Below are 19,139 nucleotides of genomic sequence, written 5' to 3' on the forward strand. Positions count from 1 at the left end.
ACTTATATAGACATTGGAATTTGGTAAAGTGTTCATATAGTTTTATAGTATAAAAATGAAATTCGTCAAAGCTTCACCTCACCACACCTTGGAATGAAAATTTCGTTTGTTTTTACAATAATTAAGTACTAACTTTTTATGAATCCAACTAATCTTCACGCGTATACAAGACAGTAACGCGTTCATGTAATAAACAAAGCATAGGAACAACTCTAAATTATACTTATCTTCCCTGAGAAGATCATGTTTTAAACAAGCCGCATGCAGTCGGTCAAAAAGAAACAAAACCATTCACATGCAATGGTGATGAACGTTGAGATATGTTTCTACTAATTTTCACTAACTGCAATTACTTACCATGACAAGTAAGCTCCACCAATTTCACCAAACAAAATACGGAACTAAACATGTCACAAAGAAAACCACATAGCGACTTGTAGAACTCCCCCCAAAAAGTATTGAAAACCATAAACATGTCACAAATTTGAGTTTGTTATCCAAAAGGGTAGTAAAGCTAGAGTTCAACCAAAATCCTAGAACCTTTATTATGTGCAGACAGAAAAAAAAACAGCTTATGGTAGTAGAACCCTTGGTTGTTTCATCGGAATTTCCTATCTTGAGAACCAGGTGGCTAAGCTTCCATGGCATCGAGCATGTTCCTATCACCATCATCATCATCACGGTTTCCATGGCTGTTCTCATATCCCTGGCTGCTGCTTGTAGAAGAAGAAGAAGAAGAAGAAGAAGAAGACCCACCACCACCACTAACACCATTTGTTTCAGGTAGCTGATACCTACAAACAGGGCATGAGCTATGAAGCTCAAGCCATGGGAGCAAGCAGTGAGGATGAAACCTGTGGTTACACGGCATCTGTTTCCCCAAAGTTCCAACCTCAAAATCATCCAAACACACAGAACACTGCAGCCCAGGCTCTTGGATTATCACACTAGCCAAAGCCTCAACAGCATCTCTCCGAGCTGGAGGCGTTCCGTATCTGTTGGGATCAGTCTCAGTCAAATGTGAAAGAACTAGGAACACAGAAACACATAAACAATGAACAAGATTCTCCAAATAAGGTTATCTTTTATTAGAAATCTGTTAAACAAATTACACTCTTTGTTTAATCAGGTTTACTCGACTTCACACCTGTGAATCGACACTGACCAATTTCTAATCTACCCAACCTTACTCTAACAGTCAAGTCGTACGACTTGTTCAACACCCAAAACCTTGTTCAACTTCAACACAACACTGTTTTCTCTCTGCACTCCCAAAACTGCAGAAAACAAACTTGCAAAGTTTGATCCCTTTTATCCTTCAAACCAATCTCGTTTTAATCTTGATAAGTCTAAATCTTCTGATTCATCATTATCTCTAAGCTTCAATCATTATTTCTTGTCAAATCGTAATTAATATTTCCAACCACTAAGATGATGCCACGTCATAACACGTTGTGACTTGTGCAACCATGAAGAAACGTTGAACACATTTGTTTGCAGACTCCTGGTCTCAACAATCTCCCCTTTTTCACTGAGTTTTACAACTCAAGCTTACTAGCGAACACTTGCAAGAAACTCCCCCTCAACTAAGTACCATCAAGCTGGAACAACAGTACCATCAAGCTGAAACAACTCTTCAGAACGCTCAAGCGTGGCTTCAAATTCAGGACCGATGAAGTACTCGCTGAGGAAACCAGCAACAGCAGGAGGCAGAGTGTCGGAAACAGCAGAGCTCGGGACAGCCACAATCTGATTGTAGGGATTGGTGACGATCATGCATCCTCTCTCTCTCTCTCATCATCAGCAGCAGCAGCGGCAGGTGCAAGAGTTAAACCAGCACGTGTACCTTGAAGCAGCTGGTCAATGGAAACAGAACGTCTTCCTCTTCTCCTAAGCATCTCTTGAAGCTGAGATTCCATATAGTCTGCTCCTCCACGGTGATTCTCAGTCTCAACAATAGTCTGGTTCCTTGCGGAGTTGTTGGTCATTTCCATGAGCAGTGAGGCCCAGACAGGAATGTCTGGTCTCCAAACATTGGCGTATCGTTCTTGTTGCTCCTGCTGCTGCGTCTCTTCAAGGAAGCAGCGGCTTTGACAAAAGGGGCATTTGATGATGTCAGCTGCTGGAGTCACTCTTTGACCAGTACCTCGTCGTTTCTTCTGCCATACTGTTCAAATCCAAAACAAAAGAAGTCAGCTTTTGAACCACCAAAAACAAAACAGCAAATCTCGTCGTAAGGCAACGTTACATCCAAATAGTGTGGGATTTGAGCAACGAAGGGAGAAACGAAAGATTTGTTTTCTTTTTTGCCTTCTACTTGCGAATCAATCGTGAATCCAATCTCTTACACGAAAGCAACCCCCCCAAGTCCCATGAGATTAATAAATACGAACAACCATCATAACTAGAAACAATGAAACAAGTTAATTAATGCAAGAGAAAGAAAGTAAGAGCACCATTATCCCAAATACCCTAATGGGTCTTTTAATTTGTTTTTTATTGTATTTAATGAGTTAATTGTGGTAAAAGAGTTGATTAAGAACCTTAAGATTTTTTCCACCTCCATTGCAAGTCTCTTATTTTAAGGTTCTTAAAAAAATTTGAAAACAGTTATTTTAAAAATAAAATTTATTTTTGTTACATAAAACATAATAAAAGACAAGACAACATTTTAAACATACATTATTAAATTAAAACATGAAAACAAAGATTAGTAAAATATAGGAGAATAATTTGAAAAAAACATCCGGGATCAGTTGTCGTCTTCATCTCATCCAAATTTACTCCATATATGTTCAACCAAATTGTTTTTCAGATGTTGATGCATTTGTGTATCACGAATACTTGTCTCAACATTCATCTGGTTTGCGAAACTTTTAGGGGCACCTGTATAAAACGTGTGATCGACATGTAAAGTTATGTTGTCTTCGCCTTGCGTGAACTCTGCATTTTTCTAGAGTGTATCCACTTCGTTCATCTTCTACTATCATATTATGGAGTATGATACATGCCATCATAATATTCCAAATTTTGTCTTTATCCCAAAACAGCACTGGATTTTTAACAATGGCAAACCGAGCTTGCAAGACTCCAAAAGCACGCTCGATATCTTTCCGAGTGCCTTCTTGACGTTGAGCAAATAAAACTGCTTTCGGTCCTTGTGGTAAAGGAATAGATTGGATAAAAGTTGCCCATTTCGGATAAATACCATCGGTAAGATAGTAAGGCATATGATACTCGCTTCCATTGACAGAGAAAGTGACATTCGGAGTTTGACCATGTATTATGTCATAAAAAACAGGCGAACGTTCAAGAACATTGATATCATTTAAAGTACCTGGAGCTCCAAAAAACGCATGCCATATCCAGAGATCAAATGAAGCAACCGCCTCTAAAACGATTGTTGGTTTAGCCGAACCACGAGAGTATTGCCCTTTCCAAGCAAAGGGACAATTCTTCCACCGCCAATGCATACAGTCGATGCTTCCTATCATCCCGGGAAATCCACGATACTCTCCAGCATCGAGTAGACGTTGAAGATCAGCCGGTGTTGGTCTTCTTAGGTATTGATCGTCGAACAAAGATATAATTCCTTCCGCAAATTTTTCCACACATAACCGAGTTGTTGATTCAGCGAGCCGGAGGTATTCGTCGACCGTATCAGCCGCAGAACCATATGCCAAGACACGAATGGCTGCAGTACATTTTTGAAGGGGAGAGAGACTAATCCTTCCGAGGGCATCGCGCTTTTCCCGAAAATATTCAACCTCGGTGGAGAGTCGATCAACAATGCGCATGAACAATGGCCTGTTCATTCTAAAACGTCGGCGGAACATATTTTCGGGAAACGTTGGAGTTTCACTGAAATAATCATTCCATAAAAGAATATGCCCTTCTTCACGATGTCTTTCGATGTAAGCTCGTTTTTTTCTTGCATTTCTTCTTGCTTCTTGATCATTACGAATGGTTAGATTCTCCATGACTTGATCAAAACGTTTATCAAATGCAGCATCAAATGCATCATCAAATGCATCATCAAATGCATTATCTAAATTATTTTGAGAAGAAGAAGCCATATATGGTGATTAAAGAATTTTTAGAAGAGAAGATAAAGATGGTTGTGGTTTTTGAAAAACAGAAGATGAGTTTGTAATGTTGCGTTGGATATAGAGAGAAGATGAGTTTGTTGTTGTTGTTGATCTTATAAATAGAGAAGATTCATTTATAAATACAGAATATGAGTTTGTGCATGACACTAAACTACAAAACAAGACTCACAAGCTAACATCTCATGTGACACTAAACAACAAAACAAGACTCACAAGCTAACATCTCATGTGACACTAAACAACAAGACTCACTACAAGACATCTCACTACACTACAAGACTCACTACAAGACTACACTTCACGACACTTCACTTCTGTGCTTCTTGCACTCCACTTCTTAGCTCCTGTCGACACTGAAAAGAACAAGACACAGAGATCAAATGATTCACAAATTTAACATAAATCACAGCAACCAACAAGTCATGAACAAGAACCATTAACATGAACAGAAATCATTTCATTAGAAAGAACAACACAAATGAAACAGAAACAGAAACCATAAACAGAAACAACATGAAACAGAAACAGAAATAACAGAAATCACATGAAACAGAAACAGAAACAGAAACCATAAACAGAAACAACATGACCGAGAATTACATCAACTCTTTTATGAGTTTTTTCTTGAGAACTTCTTCGTATTCATCAAGTGGTACTTGTTTATTAACAAGACTCTCACGTAGCCTCATCTTCGTGATCTCTGTCTTCATTGCCAAATCCTCCTTCTTGATGCTCCACATATTGTTGAAGCCAGCGACCTCTTTTTCCTCACCCACCTTCTTCCACTTCTGTGCTTTTGCTGCCTTAACACCAGGAGGACGAGGTGTTCCTTCAGCATCTACAGAAGCATTTGTTTCATTTGTAGCTGCGTGAGAGCTTTCTGAATGTGAACCATTGTCGAATTTCCTCCTTTTCGAGCTGCTTTCATTTACTGAGAGTAGACACCACTTCTGGTCATCGCGAAGCTCCTTCCACGCATGCTCAAAGGTGAACTTCTTTTGATGGTTGTTCAAGAAGATATCGTGGGCCATTTTGAGCACATCATCCTCGTTCATACCACTGGTTCTGTTTCTTGTTGCTGCTTCATAAGCCCCACAAAACTTGTTAACCTTATCATTCATCTTGTGCCAACGTTGCTTGCACTAAGTTTTTGTGATTTTTTTCCCACCAGCAACCTTAGGAGACGCCGAGAAGTAATCTGCAATTCTCTGCCAGAAAGCCGTGCATTTTTGCTCATTCCCAACAAGTGGATCTTTGCTCGTGTTCAACCACGAGCTGATCAACACTATATCATCTGTTGTCGTCCACGTCCTTCGTCCCTTACGCTCTGCTGGTGCTTCTTGACTGGCTACGAGAGGAGCTTGCGATGCAGAGAGTGAAACACTTCCTTCACTTTGACTGCCAAAGACAACATTTTGTTGACTATTAAGTAGTTCAACAAAGTTGGCAGAGTCATGAAATGGATTGAAATCCATTACCGAAGTGAAAGAGATAGGAGATAGAAGAGAGATAGGAGACAGAGGAGACAGAGGAGAAGGAGGAGAAGGAGGAGAAGGAGGAGAAGGAGGAGAAGGGGGAGACAGAGGAGAAGGAGGAGAAGGAGGAGAAGGGGGAGACAGAGGAGAAGGAGGAGAAGGAGGAGAAGGAGGAGACAGAGGAGAAGGAGGAGACAGAGGCATTCACATGTTGGAGATTGAAGTGAAAGACAGTATCCATAAATAAGCCAAAAAGAAAGACAAGCAGCATTCAACACACTCAACCAAACAAACAACAAACAATGCTTTAACACACTTGAATGCATTAAGACTTGACATATATCTAACAACAAACAATGCTTTAAGACAAATTTCACGTTTGATCTACTATCTAACCATCAGTTCTATTTATTACCATTGACAACCATAATCGTTTAATTACCCTACCTTCCACAACTACATCTTTAATTACTCTACTTTCAATTCATCACAAAAGCTAACCACATCAGTTCTAATTCAATTCAATTGACTTCATTTATAATTACTCTACTGTGACATTTAAATTTGCACACAGAGACAGAACATGATTAATAAAGAACCTGTATTGATGAATCTTCCTCAGCTCTCTCTTTCCACTGAACATATCAAACGCGAGTTGATCCCTTCATCTCACAACACAAAGACAGAAACACAAAAAAATATTAATCACCAGAAAGAAGCCAAATCTAAATTGATAAACTTGCAATAAACAAAACGAAAATGAATCAATATATTTTACACCTAAAGCCAACAGAATGAACAGACAGAAAATATTATCAAAATTGATAAGCTTGCAACACAGATATCACAACTGATCAAAGCCACATGTATGATTGAAGAAGATGCAACAGAAGCTTTACCTGAGCGCGGAGAGCCATTGACAGAGAGCTCCGACGCCGTTGACGAGAGCCACCGCCAGACCGAATCGAACCTACAAACAAATAAAACTTCAAATCAGAACAAGAACAAGTCTAATCTAAAACATGCATGATTGAAGAAACAACAATAGATATACCTTCCGATTCAAGTATCTCGACAGAGAGAGAATGGTCCTTCGCCGTCGAGGAGACCCACAGAGAGGGAGATAATCCAATCAGCGATGAAGTCGAGGAGGCACGAAGATAGAGAGGTTCATTGTCGGTCCATCGAGGAGCCACAAAGAGAGAGACTCTTCGCTTCATCGACGAGCCACGGAGAGACATGATTCTGTGTCGTCGACGAGCCATGGAGACAGGGAGTACCGCCGTTTCGTCGAGGAACCACGGAGAGAGAGAGAGAGAGAGAGAATCATCTTTGAAAGAAAATAGAAGAAGAAGAGGTTTCGGAGAAAGCGAGAGAAGAGAACCAGACCCCGAAACCAAACCACGCTCTTCCTCTTCTCTCCTCTCACTTTGCCTACACGTGTCACTAATTACCGTCTCTTCCTTGCCTCAAATTAGTGACGCCTCTTCTATTTTTTTCTCTTTTTGATTTTCTTTTAAATCAGAATTAGCATAAGAACCTGTCTAAATACGACCGATATTAGTGCTCTAACCCTTCTCCGGTGGAGAGGAGAGTCCAGTCCTCTTCAGCAAACAAACAAACAAACGAGGAGGACCAAGTTAGTTTTTTGTATTTATACTATTTCTAAGAAAGGGGACGGACGAGGAGGATGATTCTTCTAGATCCTTCCTTCTTTCTGACTTGTCTATCAAGTTGTTACTCAGCTAACTACAATGCTATCATCTACTAATTAATTAAGGGAAATGTACTAAAATGACTCAAATTAGTTGAAAATTTACTAGAATAACTCTTAAAATTTTAAAATTACTAACATTATTTTATGGTCAAAAATGTCATTGATTCTAGTTTTAATCAAAATGTAATATTACAAAAATGCCATTTAAATTAATTAAAAAAAATTTGACGGCAGACTTATTTGGCGAAAAACAAATCTATCGTAAGGTAAGTCTGTTATAAAAAACTGTTGTAAAATATATATCTGCCAAGTATTTGATGACAGACATTTCTCGTACGACAGATTTTTTAAGCCAGCCGATTTTTGTGGCCGATTTAAGATTTTTGATAGATTTATCTATTTTAATCTGTCATATGTAGTAACCGATTTGTTGAAGTCACAAGTTTTTTTTGAAGTAGTCAGAGTTTTGAGACAGATATGTTTATCGGAAATAGACATATATTTTGCTGATAGATATGTTTGCCCGATTTAATTTTACGGCAGACTTTTGTATTCATTTGGTGGCAGATTTTTTAAATTGTAGTCTTTGACGGCAGACTTTTAAAACAATTTTAATTACTAGAGTGGGACACAATTCGAATTTCTGGCTAAATTCATCTAAATTTCGGTTTAATTTAAATTGGATCTCGGTTTGGATTGACTGAATTTGGTTTTAATTAATTTTGAAATTTGGTTTAGAGTTATTTTCGGTTTAAATTAATTTAAACCAATTTGAAACATTGGTTTAATCTAAAAGATATGTCCACGTTAACTCCAATTAGGTTTTACGTTCTTTGACTGTCTTCTTCTTCCTGTGCCCTTCCACTCAGAAACACGTGGTCCACTTTCATGGTGACTTACAACTGCATCTTTTAATTCAGATCGAGGAGAGAGTAATGGAACACATAGTTCTCGTCTGTGGAAAATGGAAAGTTGAGAAAACTAGGTGGTTATTAGAAGTAGATAACAAGCGAGGGAGTATATTGGTTGCTGCGAATGAAAACACCTGATTATTTGTAGCTGGTATCGTTTCTGTCTATGAGGAAGAAGATGAAAGAGCTATTGCGAAGTTCTGAAGAAGCGACAAAGAAGAACACAGTCTAACCCTAATTTTGAAAACGACAAAAGGCCTATATGCAAATAAGCCCAAACGAAGTTCACAACTCTATTAATGAAACGCAGTGTACCAGGTTAGGAGGACACATGTCATGCTCAGAGTGAATTATTTGATGATGTGGCAGCCTAAAAGAAGAGAGTAGCTCTTCTTTATAGTATTAGATTTCCATTGTTAACACAAATGGCGTGTGCAAAAAGGAAACTTTGGTGTTTTTATGTTTGTTTACCTTCTTTTTGCTTGCTAATAAGTTTGGAAGACTAAACTAAAGTGGTGGTATACATGTGATACGCCCAAAATAGGGAGGATGGCTTTGGCCGGGTGTTGGATATGAACCGAGAAGGCGAAGGCACTTCTGGAACTGGGATGGAATGAATGGATCGTCAAGAGGTGCGGAATGACTCTTGATATACCAATGATCTAAGGCTAACCACCAAAGAACGGGTGTAGTGCGTTGGCTAACCACCAAATAACACACAAAGATGATTGGCTGACCACCAAATCAACAAGCCGGTTCAAACCGATGAACTAGCTAAAGAACTCTCTCTCACTCAAAGAAGAAGAACAAAAATAAACAACCAAATTGATCTGATTTTATTCATGAATGAGACTACATATTTATAGTGTTTGTAGTCAAAGAAAGAAATAAAGAAAGTGCGGAAAAAGATACGTAGGAAATACAACATTTGAGTAAAATTATTAAAGAGAGTCAAATGTGCAGAAAATGATGTAGTCTTGGTCAAGGTTGGTGATTTTGATGAAGACTGGTCAAAAGTGCGGACTCTGATGTTGACCAGTCAAGATTCGTCCAAGTGTCCAGGTTCATCCATGATGATCGGGTCCTTCGCGTAAGGAGAAGAACGCACGTGGGCTGGTCGAGCTGGTTGGCCGGTGATCTTCATGAACTGATGGTGAATCCTCGGTTTGGTTGAGCTGGTTGACAAGATCGCCACTTTGGTTCGTGTCCATGAACAAAAAAGAACGGTGCTCGATTTTGGTTCTATCATACTCTCCCTCTTCAAAAAGATTTGTCCTCAAATCTGGAACATTAAAAGGAAAAGGGGTATAAGCACAAGAATCATAATCAATACATTGCTCACCTTGGGTATGGTCCGGTTCTTGAATGGACGAAGATTCTTCTTGGTTTGTTTGATGACCATGGTTTTGCTCTCCATCTGACCCTTCATTCGGTTCATGTGGGTACTCATCGAAAATTGGCAATGGATCTGAAAGTCCTTCTTTTTCTTGCTCGGTTTCAACTTCCTTTTCTGGCTCGGTTTCAACGTTCTTCAAGGTCACCAACGTTTTCTGTTTTTGGCACTTGTTAGCATAATGGCCGACCTTATGGCATTTGAAACACCTGGTAGAAAGAGCCTTGCTTGTGGGTTTCACAGCTTTGCTTTTATCAAAAGAATTATCATTAGTTTTCAAATCAGAATTTGAAAGATAAGAAGACTTACATTGCTTTTTTGGTGCTGAAGAAGTGTTGGTGTTTTCCTTCATTTTGAGTTGTCGGACAGCATGAATCGCCTTATGCAACATCTTCTCCAAACTGGCATAAGTCTGAATCTTATTCTGATCAAACACATCACGGCTTCTTCTCTTGGTTTTGGTGAAGGGACGATCACCACTTCTGACCAACTTCTCATCATCGGACCTGTTTTGTCTCTTCCTTTTCTGCACAAAATCAAACCTATTAGCAGCAAACTGTTTCTTTTCAAAAATCAATTGCTCCTTTTCAAAAACAGTTTTAAAAGGAAAGTAGACATCTTGTTGTGGTTTTGATTTCTTGAGAAGTCCAAACATCCTGAAACACTTAACAAACGTTAGCACATAAAAATCCTCACACTCTCAAAGTGTTTAGCTCACGATTTTTAGGTGGTCACTCAGAGTTCTTTCTACTGGTTCAAAGGATGATAGACAGTCAAAATTCAGCAATCAAAAACCCAAAACAAACTTTGTGGAAAAAGAAAAGAAATGAAGATGAAGAGATTTTTTTTTGTTTTGTGTGGATCCGCCTTAACTGTCCTAAGGCTGGGTTTCTCTTCAGCCAGCAGGATTACTCTTCCACCACTCCAAGTGATTCAAGCCAATCTTTTATTTTTTTCTTTTTTTTTCTTTTTTTCTTTTTTTTTTCTTTTTTTCTGATTTTTTTTTTTAAATGGCGATCACAAGGGAGTAAAGGAACAGCCCGGATCCAAAAAGAAATAAGAAATGATGAAGAGATGAGAAGGTGAAAAGAAGATAGAAAACAAACCAGCCAAAGTGGCTCTGATACCAAATGATACGCCCAAAATAGGGAGGATGGCTTTGGCCGGGTGTTGGATATGAACCGAGAAGGCGAAGGCACTTCTGGAACTGGGATGGAATGAATGGATCGTCAAGAGGTGCGGAATGACTCTTGATATACCAATGATCTAAGGCTAACCACCAAAGAACGGGTGTAGTGCGTTGGCTAACCACCAAATAACACACAAAGATGATTGGCTGACCACCAAATCAACAAGCCGGTTCAAACCGATGAACTAGCTAAAGAACTCTCTCTCACTCAAAGAAGAAGAACAAAAATAAACAACCAAATTGATCTGATTTTATTCATGAATGAGACTACATATTTATAGTGTTTGTAGTCAAAGAAAGAAATAAAGAAAGTGCGGAAAAAGATACGTAGGAAATACAATATTTGAGTAAAATTATTAAAGAGAGTCAAATGTGCAGAAAATGATGTAGTCTTGGTCAAGGTTGGTGATTTTGATGAAGACTGGTCAAAAGTGCGGACTCTGATGTTGACCAGTCAAGATTCGTCCAAGTGTCCAGGTTCATCCATGATGATCGGGTCCTTCGCGTAAGGAGAAAAACGCACGTGGGCTGGTCGAGCTGGTTGGCCGGTGATCTTCATGAACTGATGGTGAATCCTCGGTTTGGTTGAGCTGGTTGACAAGATCGCCACTTTGGTTCGTGTCCATGAACAAAAAAGAACGGTGCTCGATTTTGGTTCTATCAACATGGGAGCTTTCAGGCATTACGTCGAACAGCTTCCGTGCATAGGCGATGTGGCCGCATAGAGCGTATGTGACGGAGAGAGTCGAGAGGATGTGGTTGGAGACTCGGCCGTTGGTGATAACGTGGCAGTGTAGGTTCAAGAGAGATTGGTATTGTTTGACGCTGAGTGTGTGTTTGTTTAGTTCTATTTCAAGGCCAATACAGCGTTTAAGGTGTCGTTCAATTGATCTGCAGGTTTTTTTTTCTTAAAGGAAAAAGAAAGAGCCCTACCAGATTCGAACCAGTGACCAATTGATCTGCAGTCAACCGCTCTACCACTGAGCTAAGGACTCTTGTTGTATGAAAACTACATATGAACATATATATAATAATCACTTCCTCATCTTCTCACCGATGTGGGACTTGTTCCTTTACATCGTTATTAATGTTCTTTGGGCTGCTATATACACAGGGCGGGCCCAAATCGCTAATACATGCCCAATTCTTTACTTGTTCACAGAGAGAGAGCCAAAAAAAAAGAGACTTTTTAACGTTTATGTATGAGCTATGTAGAGACCGGGGTGTGGGGGGGTGAATTGGCTAGATATTTTTTGATGGCACATTGTTGTAGCCGCGTCTAAGGCCCATTCTGTTTACCCGGCCCCGATATACTTCCTGCGACACCAATTCTTTTGAAATTTCCTAAAACGTGTGTTCCATCTGCTTCCCCTAAATTTTAAGAAAACATCAATGAGATGAAAATAAAAAAAAGGAGTGTTGAATATGGACTTGTGTTAGTGTTAAAAGAAGTGAAAAGATGGAATTTTCGTAGGAGTGAAATTTTCAAGAGGATGGTCACTTACTAGACAAGGTTCGGGCCATAGTGGTTGTGGTGTACGTTGCAGCGAGTAAGAGAAGAATCAAAGTGACCAAGTATACAACCTGACGTGTTACTTTCATTATAGTATTTTGTTTCTTGTTGAGATCTTATTCTGAGAGAGAGAGAGAGAGAGGTAATGATGCTATAAGCTCAGGGGCTACTTACTCTACTTATATAGACACTAGTTTCATAGCCCCCGCGCACGCGCGGGGCCGGGTACATTGTCGACACGGAAGATATTTTTGTGTACGTGATTTTGTTATTTGATTAGGCTGATGAATATTTACGGGATATAGTATTACTATAATTTCCGGAGTTGTAAGCGATGAGAAAATTAATTAAGAGTTTGAAACTTGTTTGTTTTTTTATATTATTAGCATGTATCGGTTCATAAATTACTTGCCCGACACACTGGGCAACTTATATTTGTCCGAAGCCAATGATCAATGCAAAGAAAATGAAATTTATGCCCGCAGTTGAGGGTTGAAATGGTCACGTCGGTGTAGTCCTCAAAGCAGATGGAGCATAGATGGGTTTCCTCTTCAATTGTCGGCGGTCTATCAGTTCCTTCAAGATCAGTGATGATCAGATCTACATCAAGTCTTGCGGTTGCATTTATATTGTAGTCTGTGATGGTCAAAGTAACTTGAAGATTTTGAGGTATAATATTATTGTTTTCTCTAAGTAACCTCATCACATATTTGTAAGTCTCTTCAATTAGAAACGTTGAGTCGGGGTGATGAATATTATGGTATGATAACATGAAATCCAATGACTCAGCGACCAAATCATTGTAATTACCTACATCGTCAAAAATTCTTGGTACCTGAAAATCGATGACTGATTGCTGTGTGTTCGGTCTGTGTATATAGACTTGGAGGAATTGTCCTCGATTTGGTCCTAACGATCTTGAGAATCGATGAGTAAGTAGTGGAGTGTTGTTCATGTTGTGTTTGTTGTGAAAGCATAGCACAATATATTTTTGTTTTATAGGTGATTATTAGTTGTTTTTTTCTTAGTTGTTTTACGTTTGTTTATGTATTGTATTTATTAGTGAAACTTCTAAACATTAAACTTCTAATTTAGGTAATTTATTATAACAAAATGTTAAGTTTCTTAAATGCATTATATGGTAGTAATATTTTGTGAAGTAACTTAAACTTTATTGGATAAGTGTAGAGTATTTAATAAACGGTATTGGAATAATTGATGTTGTTAGGTTGGTTTTCTTCCCTAGTATATGATATATATTATGTATTTTTGTATTGAATAAAATGAAGATGAAATCTGTATAGTAATAGAAATAGTTAGTGGTTTGGTTAATTTCTTGATATATTAACCACCGAATTTAAACCGGTTAATTGTAATGTTCAATGGGTCTATTAGCAAACATGGATATAAAGAGGTGGGCTCAGATTAAGTTGGGTTTAAAAAGTTTTGTTATGTTTTGTTCGTGAAAATATTTTTTTTTGAACAATTGAACTGGAAAAAAATACGTCCGGCAACTTCGTTTCCTCCGTGGTCGTGTATACGTCTCCTCCGCGATACCTGCACTGATTATTACATAAGTTTTTCGAGTTTAGTGATGGGGGTTTGCTCTAGACTGTTATTGTAAGGTGACAACTTACTTCAGCTATGGTTGATCCGCATCGGCACGGAATCATTCATTCTCCGAGGGTTCGTCGTCGTCAGAATCTGCAACAATTGAGGTTTTTAATTTATTTGTTTATAATTTATGATAACTAAATCATTTTTTTCTGATTCTAGTATATATGTTTTTGGGTTAATTTCTCTGATTTCGAACTCCTAATCTCAGATGTTTTAGCCGGTATTTCATGGAGCCAGAAAATAGATGTGAAGATCTAGTCATCAGGAAACGTACCGGTCGATCGTGGCAAGCCTTTGAATGCCTCTCTGTAGACGATGTTGGCTATTGTTCTGCTCTTCTCTCCTGTTCTGCTCATGTCTAAAATTTTGAGGCCTTTCGGTGTAGTAACTCTCGACAGTGCCACGTACAGCTGACCGTGGCTGAAGACAGGTTTTGGCAAGTATAGTGACACGTTTGATAAAGTCTGACCTTGTGATTTGTTGATTGTCATCGCATAACAGACCCGGATCGGAAACTGCCTTCTCTTCAACGTGAAAGGATGGTTTGATTCTGTTGGCGACAGTATAATCCGTGGCAGGAGAATAGGCTCTCGCTTTGTTGTCGATGTAAGCATTTCTGTCTTGATAACCTTTTCTCCCATGTGTGTCACTATAAGTCTTGTGCCGTTGCATAAGCCTTCGTTTTGGTTCAGGTTACGCAGGAGCATGACTGGGACACCCACTTTGAGACGTAGCTTATGAGCTGGTAAACCTGGAAACTCCAATGAGTTTAGATATTCCAATGGGTATGACATTTTTAATTCTTCTGAATCCTGCTCATTTTCTGCAAAGCTGTCCGCACTGAAGTACTCCTTCTCTTCTCCAGGTACTTGAGACACCAGATAATTGTTGATCTCGTCAACCGTGATATTTCTTGGTGTCAAGATGGCTGTATCCCTGAGTTTTTGCCGATCTGTGTAGTCATTTGCAAAATCCGAAAATGCAGAAGAGCAAAGTGTCTCCAAAGGGTCTGAATTGACAGGGAGTAGAACAGTGTTGTCTATGAATATTTGATCTTCTGGTGTTTCACTGTTGGACATTAGCTGATGTTCTGCTTCTGCTCTGCCATCACCAACCTGAAGAATCCAGTCTGCGAAAGCCTTTTCATCCGGATCTACACGCATGTTCTGTGTGAGAAGGAATATCTCGCAGTTTCTCCATAAGAGCGAACGATTAAGAGCTGCGTTGACTGTTTCTGGTCTTGTTCCTTGTGGGATTACTGGCAATATCTGGCGGAAGTCACCTCCTAGAAGAATGGTCTTGCCACCAAAAGGTTTCGTTGATGCCGATGGATCTGAGACAGACAAAATATCTTTGAGAGTACGATCAACAGCTTCAAACGCGTGGCGATGTGCCATAGGTGCTTCGTCCCAGATGATCAGGTCTGATTCGCCTAGGAAGTTTCCTAAGACTGTTCCGGGTTTAACTTCGCAGTAGGTGTCTTCGTAAAGCTTGAGTGGGATACCGAATCTTGAATGTGCTGTTCGTCCTCCAGGTAAGAGAAGCGCGGCAATGGCGGAGGATGCTACGGGGATCACCTTCTTTCTTCTCGATCTTAAAGCTGCGATGATTGTTCGGTACAGAAACGTTTTACCTGTACCTCCTGCTCCATAAAGAAAGAAAAGCTTGCCTTCGTTCTCATACACGGACTTGATCACTGCATCATAGACTGCTTGTTGTTGCTGGTTGAGTTTATCAAAAAGCTTCTGGTGGGTCCTGGCTTCCTCGGTTATGTCAAAGTGGTTGTGCTTCTCCATTGCTTTTTTTTTCATGTCATCCATAATAGCTTTGTTAGGAAGTGGCATTCCCGTGAACTGAGTCAATGACTTCTCAAAACCTTGTAACATGCTTTCTATCTCGATGAGAGTGTAATGCTGGAGTTCGCATGGTGTCAGCTGAAGGCCAGGGAATCTAAGCACACGTCTCTGGTGCATGAGCACATCTTCTGCCATGTCCTGCCAAGAGTGTTCCCAAAGTTTTTGTGGATCTGAGACTTGACAAAAGACGAGGATGAGCACAAAAAGATAACGAAGACTTCTTGGAGATGAGAACTGTGATGCATCCGACATTGAATCATGCCAGTCCTTGTCTGACCCGAGCAAGCCTCTTGCATAGCAGGCTTCTTGGAAAGAATCATACTTGATGTCACCCACTGTGTACAAATCATCATAGCTTGTTGGGCCTCGAAGCAGGCTCACCAAAATGCCAAGGTAATATTTGTCGCCAGCTGCTGGGTTTATGTTGACGATTCTCCCAATGCTTCCTCTCTGCTTTCTTCTTGTGTAAATTTTGTTTGAATTGTCCCACACAAAATAAAGCAGCATCTCGATGTATTTTATTTTCCTAACCTCCTCGTAGAGTCTGTTCATTTCGAACCACTCGGTTAACATTGTTCTCCCATGTAGGTACCGGGTCTGGACATCCTCAAGGTCTTCATCCTCATCAAAAATAGCCGTCTGTTCTCCAGGAAGGTGGACTGGCAACTTCTGTACTGCTGGGGTGTTGTGGTGAATGTCGAAAGCAAATATTCTCCACATTGATTCACAGGCTGAAAGGTACCTACCCTCAATAAAATCATCTATCTCATTCCTTGGCTTTCCTTTTTTACTACCAGAGGGACCAGACTGATCTGTGTTCTTTACGAACTTGAATGCGGCTCTATCAACACCTTTTGTAATGTACTTGAAGAGATATTTGATGGCGCTTGATTTGTTGCACCATTCGACGTTGACATGCGCCTTGTATTTTTTCAGTATCTCGATGTTGTGTGGGACGACAAACTGGTTATCTAGCTTTATGTTTCCCTTCTGAACGAACTGATCTGTGTTCCGGCGCTTATAGACGATGTAACCAGTGTCGTTGACTTGGGTGTGCGGGACATAGCTGCGGGGGAACTTCTTAGTACAGACACCATCTTCCATGCACGGAGAATTTTTCCTGTCTTTCCCACAGGGGCCATGCATCATGTGCTGCTCCACCAGACAATAAGCTTCTGGATCTTTTTCTCTGTCGGGAAGCTCTGCCGAAACGATTCTGTCAATGTCTCTAGCTGTTGGGTTTCTGAAGTCTCCTTCGAGCCATAAAAGTATGTGACAATGTGGTAGCCCTCTCTTCTGGAACTCTATGGTGTAGACAACTGGTTGTTCAGAAATGAAAAGGTTAGTATTTTTGGAAAAACCGTTTAGAAATAGATGCCGTAATGTATAGGATTAATTTTTTTTTTTAAATTGTATGTCGCAGGGATCAAACCTGCTTTAGCACGGGGGAAGAAGACGCCTTTGTTGAAATCTGAAATCATCTCGTCAAGTTTCATCTTGAACACTCTAGCCTCCAGGTCGGGGCGGTCGTTGGGATCGTCAGAGCCATACATTTTCAGGTGGTCAGATATCTCCTCCCATTTAGGATTGGTTGTAAAAGTGATAAATAAGTCTGGATTACCTTCCCATCGACATATTGCCATCGCATCGTGATATTTTTCCGCCATATAACGGGGACTCCCTGTATGACTTGAAGGTAATATGACTCTCTTCCCAATAGATTTTGCGTCAGTGTCACCATTCATGACTGCATCTTCTACATTGTTGTACAGGTCAGCCCTGATTTTCTTCTGATTTAATCGAAACCAACGCAACCTCTCCTGTTCTATGCATGTGTAGGCGTCAACGATATACTGGTGCAATAACCTTTTCGAACCCACGATAACCATGCCTTCATCTAAGCGAGTCTGTATCTGGTAAGCAAAGAATTCTCTCTTTGTGATGTATTCCCTTTTCCTTGTGTTCCCATCAGTATTAGTGACATGTATGTTTTCATTGAAGCCCGCCTGCCCATATGGGAATAGGAGTGGATATTGCAGAGTCATAAAGAGTGGATGCATATCACTTATATGCTGCAGTCCTGACGATCTGTGTTGAACAACTATATCTCTCTCGCCCATATCCTCGTTGAAGTCACCAACGATTAAGCCTGCTATTTCATCTGTCTGAGGCAAATCATATTGACGATTACGTTTGGACTTGCCGGTCAGTTTTATGCTGAATTCCTCGCAGCCACCAGACTCATGAAGGTCTCTTGCTTTCCTGAAAATCTTGGTAAGACAGTTGTAAGTGTCCATTGTTTCCACCAGCTCTTTCACTATATTAGGATCCAGTTCACCTACTTTAGCTGTTCGACTGACTGTTGAAATTCTATTACGGATCTCATTCGCGGTATCAACGATGTATAGCTGACTGAATTTTGGAGTTTTCCCTGGTTCAGGTACTAAAGATCCGATCCTGTGTGCATTTTGACCATGGATGCGGTAAGTGAAAGGACCTGTTTTGTGCATGACCGATTGATCCATCTGAGCCCCCATAGACGTGAAAGCCAAGATGGAGTTATATGTGCGGATGTCACGTTGGAATTGTGTTGAGCTGAGGAGTTTTTTCAAGACAGGAGGAGCTTCTAGTTCAGGTGGGAGTTTTACACGTCCTTGTTGACAGCATATACTGAATAGAGGTGTCTTGTTTCTGGTTCCTTTTTTTTCCTTTTCCCAGACCAGAGCTTGGCAAAATGGGCATTCAAGAATCCCGTTATATGTCTGTTTCTGAGACTGTGGCTTCTTCGCCTTAGATTGTGACTTGGACCCTAAGAAAAATAGAAGTTGGCCTGAGTTAGGTAGATTGTTTGGAAGAAATTTGGTTAGTTTCAGAAAGCATTTCCATAGTAGACAATCACCTTTCCTATTGGGTTTTATTCGGATTGGTCTCTTTGATAGAATGATAGCTCTCCGCATAGACCTTGCTATTCTTTGGGTTTCTGCATGAACTATAGTTGTTAGTGACATCAGATTGGTAGGTATTATATAGAATCGGAGCTGACCTTTACGGTTTTGAGTTTCATTGCTCGAGCCAGCAATCATCAGAGCAGTGTCTGATTCATGTGAAGTGTTTCCCTTGTGCCGTTTGTTCCATCCTGTTGCAGATTGATCGTGTGTTTTTCTTTTTCCCATGATAAGCTTCTTCCAATGTTTATTGTAAAGTCAACTTTCTTTGATCAAGAAATGGAAATCCGTGGGAGTGATGCCGACTTCTGTGTTACCTCTCTATTTTGTAACGTACAATAAATGAGACTGTTGGGTTTATGTTTTGAAGCTTTTGTTAATGTTTGATCTCCATGTTTTTTTGTTAGGTCCATT

General features: G+C 39.9%; 2 protein-coding genes, 2 long non-coding RNA genes, 1 other non-coding gene and 1 pseudogene across 6 annotated transcripts; 1 reads left to right on the forward strand and 5 right to left on the reverse strand.

The window, feature by feature from the left end:
• Positions 1 to 514: 514 nt before the first annotated feature.
• On the reverse strand, positions 515 to 2,171 carry LOC108849933 (E3 ubiquitin-protein ligase SIRP1-like; annotated as a pseudogene).
• Positions 2,172 to 2,617: 446 nt separating this feature from the next.
• Positions 2,618 to 4,181, reverse strand: LOC130495088 (uncharacterized). The gene has a single exon (XM_056986146.1). The coding sequence runs from the start codon at positions 4,074 to 4,076 to the stop codon at positions 2,877 to 2,879; it is 1,200 nt and encodes a 399-aa protein (XP_056842126.1). The 5' UTR covers positions 4,077 to 4,181; the 3' UTR covers positions 2,618 to 2,876.
• Positions 4,182 to 4,705: 524 nt separating this feature from the next.
• On the reverse strand, positions 4,706 to 5,230 carry LOC130497798 (glutathione S-transferase T3-like). Its single transcript, XM_056990997.1, has one exon. The coding sequence runs from the start codon at positions 5,228 to 5,230 to the stop codon at positions 4,706 to 4,708; it is 525 nt and encodes a 174-aa protein (XP_056846977.1).
• A 6,487-nt stretch (positions 5,231 to 11,717) lies between these two features.
• Positions 11,718 to 11,789, reverse strand: TRNAC-GCA (transfer RNA cysteine (anticodon GCA)). The gene has a single exon. It is a non-coding gene; the product is annotated as a tRNA-Cys (tRNA).
• LOC130495039 (uncharacterized) lies at positions 11,742 to 12,485 on the reverse strand. Its single transcript, XR_008934287.1, has 2 exons — positions 12,300 to 12,485; positions 11,742 to 12,165 (listed from the first exon to the last, which is right to left on the reverse strand). It is a non-coding gene; the product is annotated as an uncharacterized LOC130495039 (long non-coding RNA).
• A 1,256-nt stretch (positions 12,486 to 13,741) lies between these two features.
• Positions 13,742 to 19,105, forward strand: LOC108826570 (uncharacterized). 2 transcript variants are annotated; one of them, XR_008935923.1, is made up of 10 exons: positions 13,742 to 14,025; positions 14,133 to 14,530; positions 14,617 to 14,709; positions 14,790 to 16,173; positions 16,369 to 16,518; positions 16,717 to 17,121; positions 17,204 to 17,476; positions 17,620 to 17,696; positions 17,782 to 18,054; positions 18,221 to 19,105. It is a non-coding gene; the product is annotated as an uncharacterized LOC108826570 (long non-coding RNA). The 2 variants fall into 2 exon arrangements; XR_001945483.2 differs by having other exon boundaries at positions 13,743 to 14,025; positions 17,553 to 17,696.
• Positions 19,106 to 19,139: the final 34 nt, after the last annotated feature.

The sequence above is a fragment of the Raphanus sativus genome, chromosome 1, assembly GCF_000801105.2.
Source record: "Raphanus sativus cultivar WK10039 chromosome 1, ASM80110v3, whole genome shotgun sequence".
Taxonomy (NCBI): domain Eukaryota; kingdom Viridiplantae; phylum Streptophyta; class Magnoliopsida; order Brassicales; family Brassicaceae; genus Raphanus; species Raphanus sativus.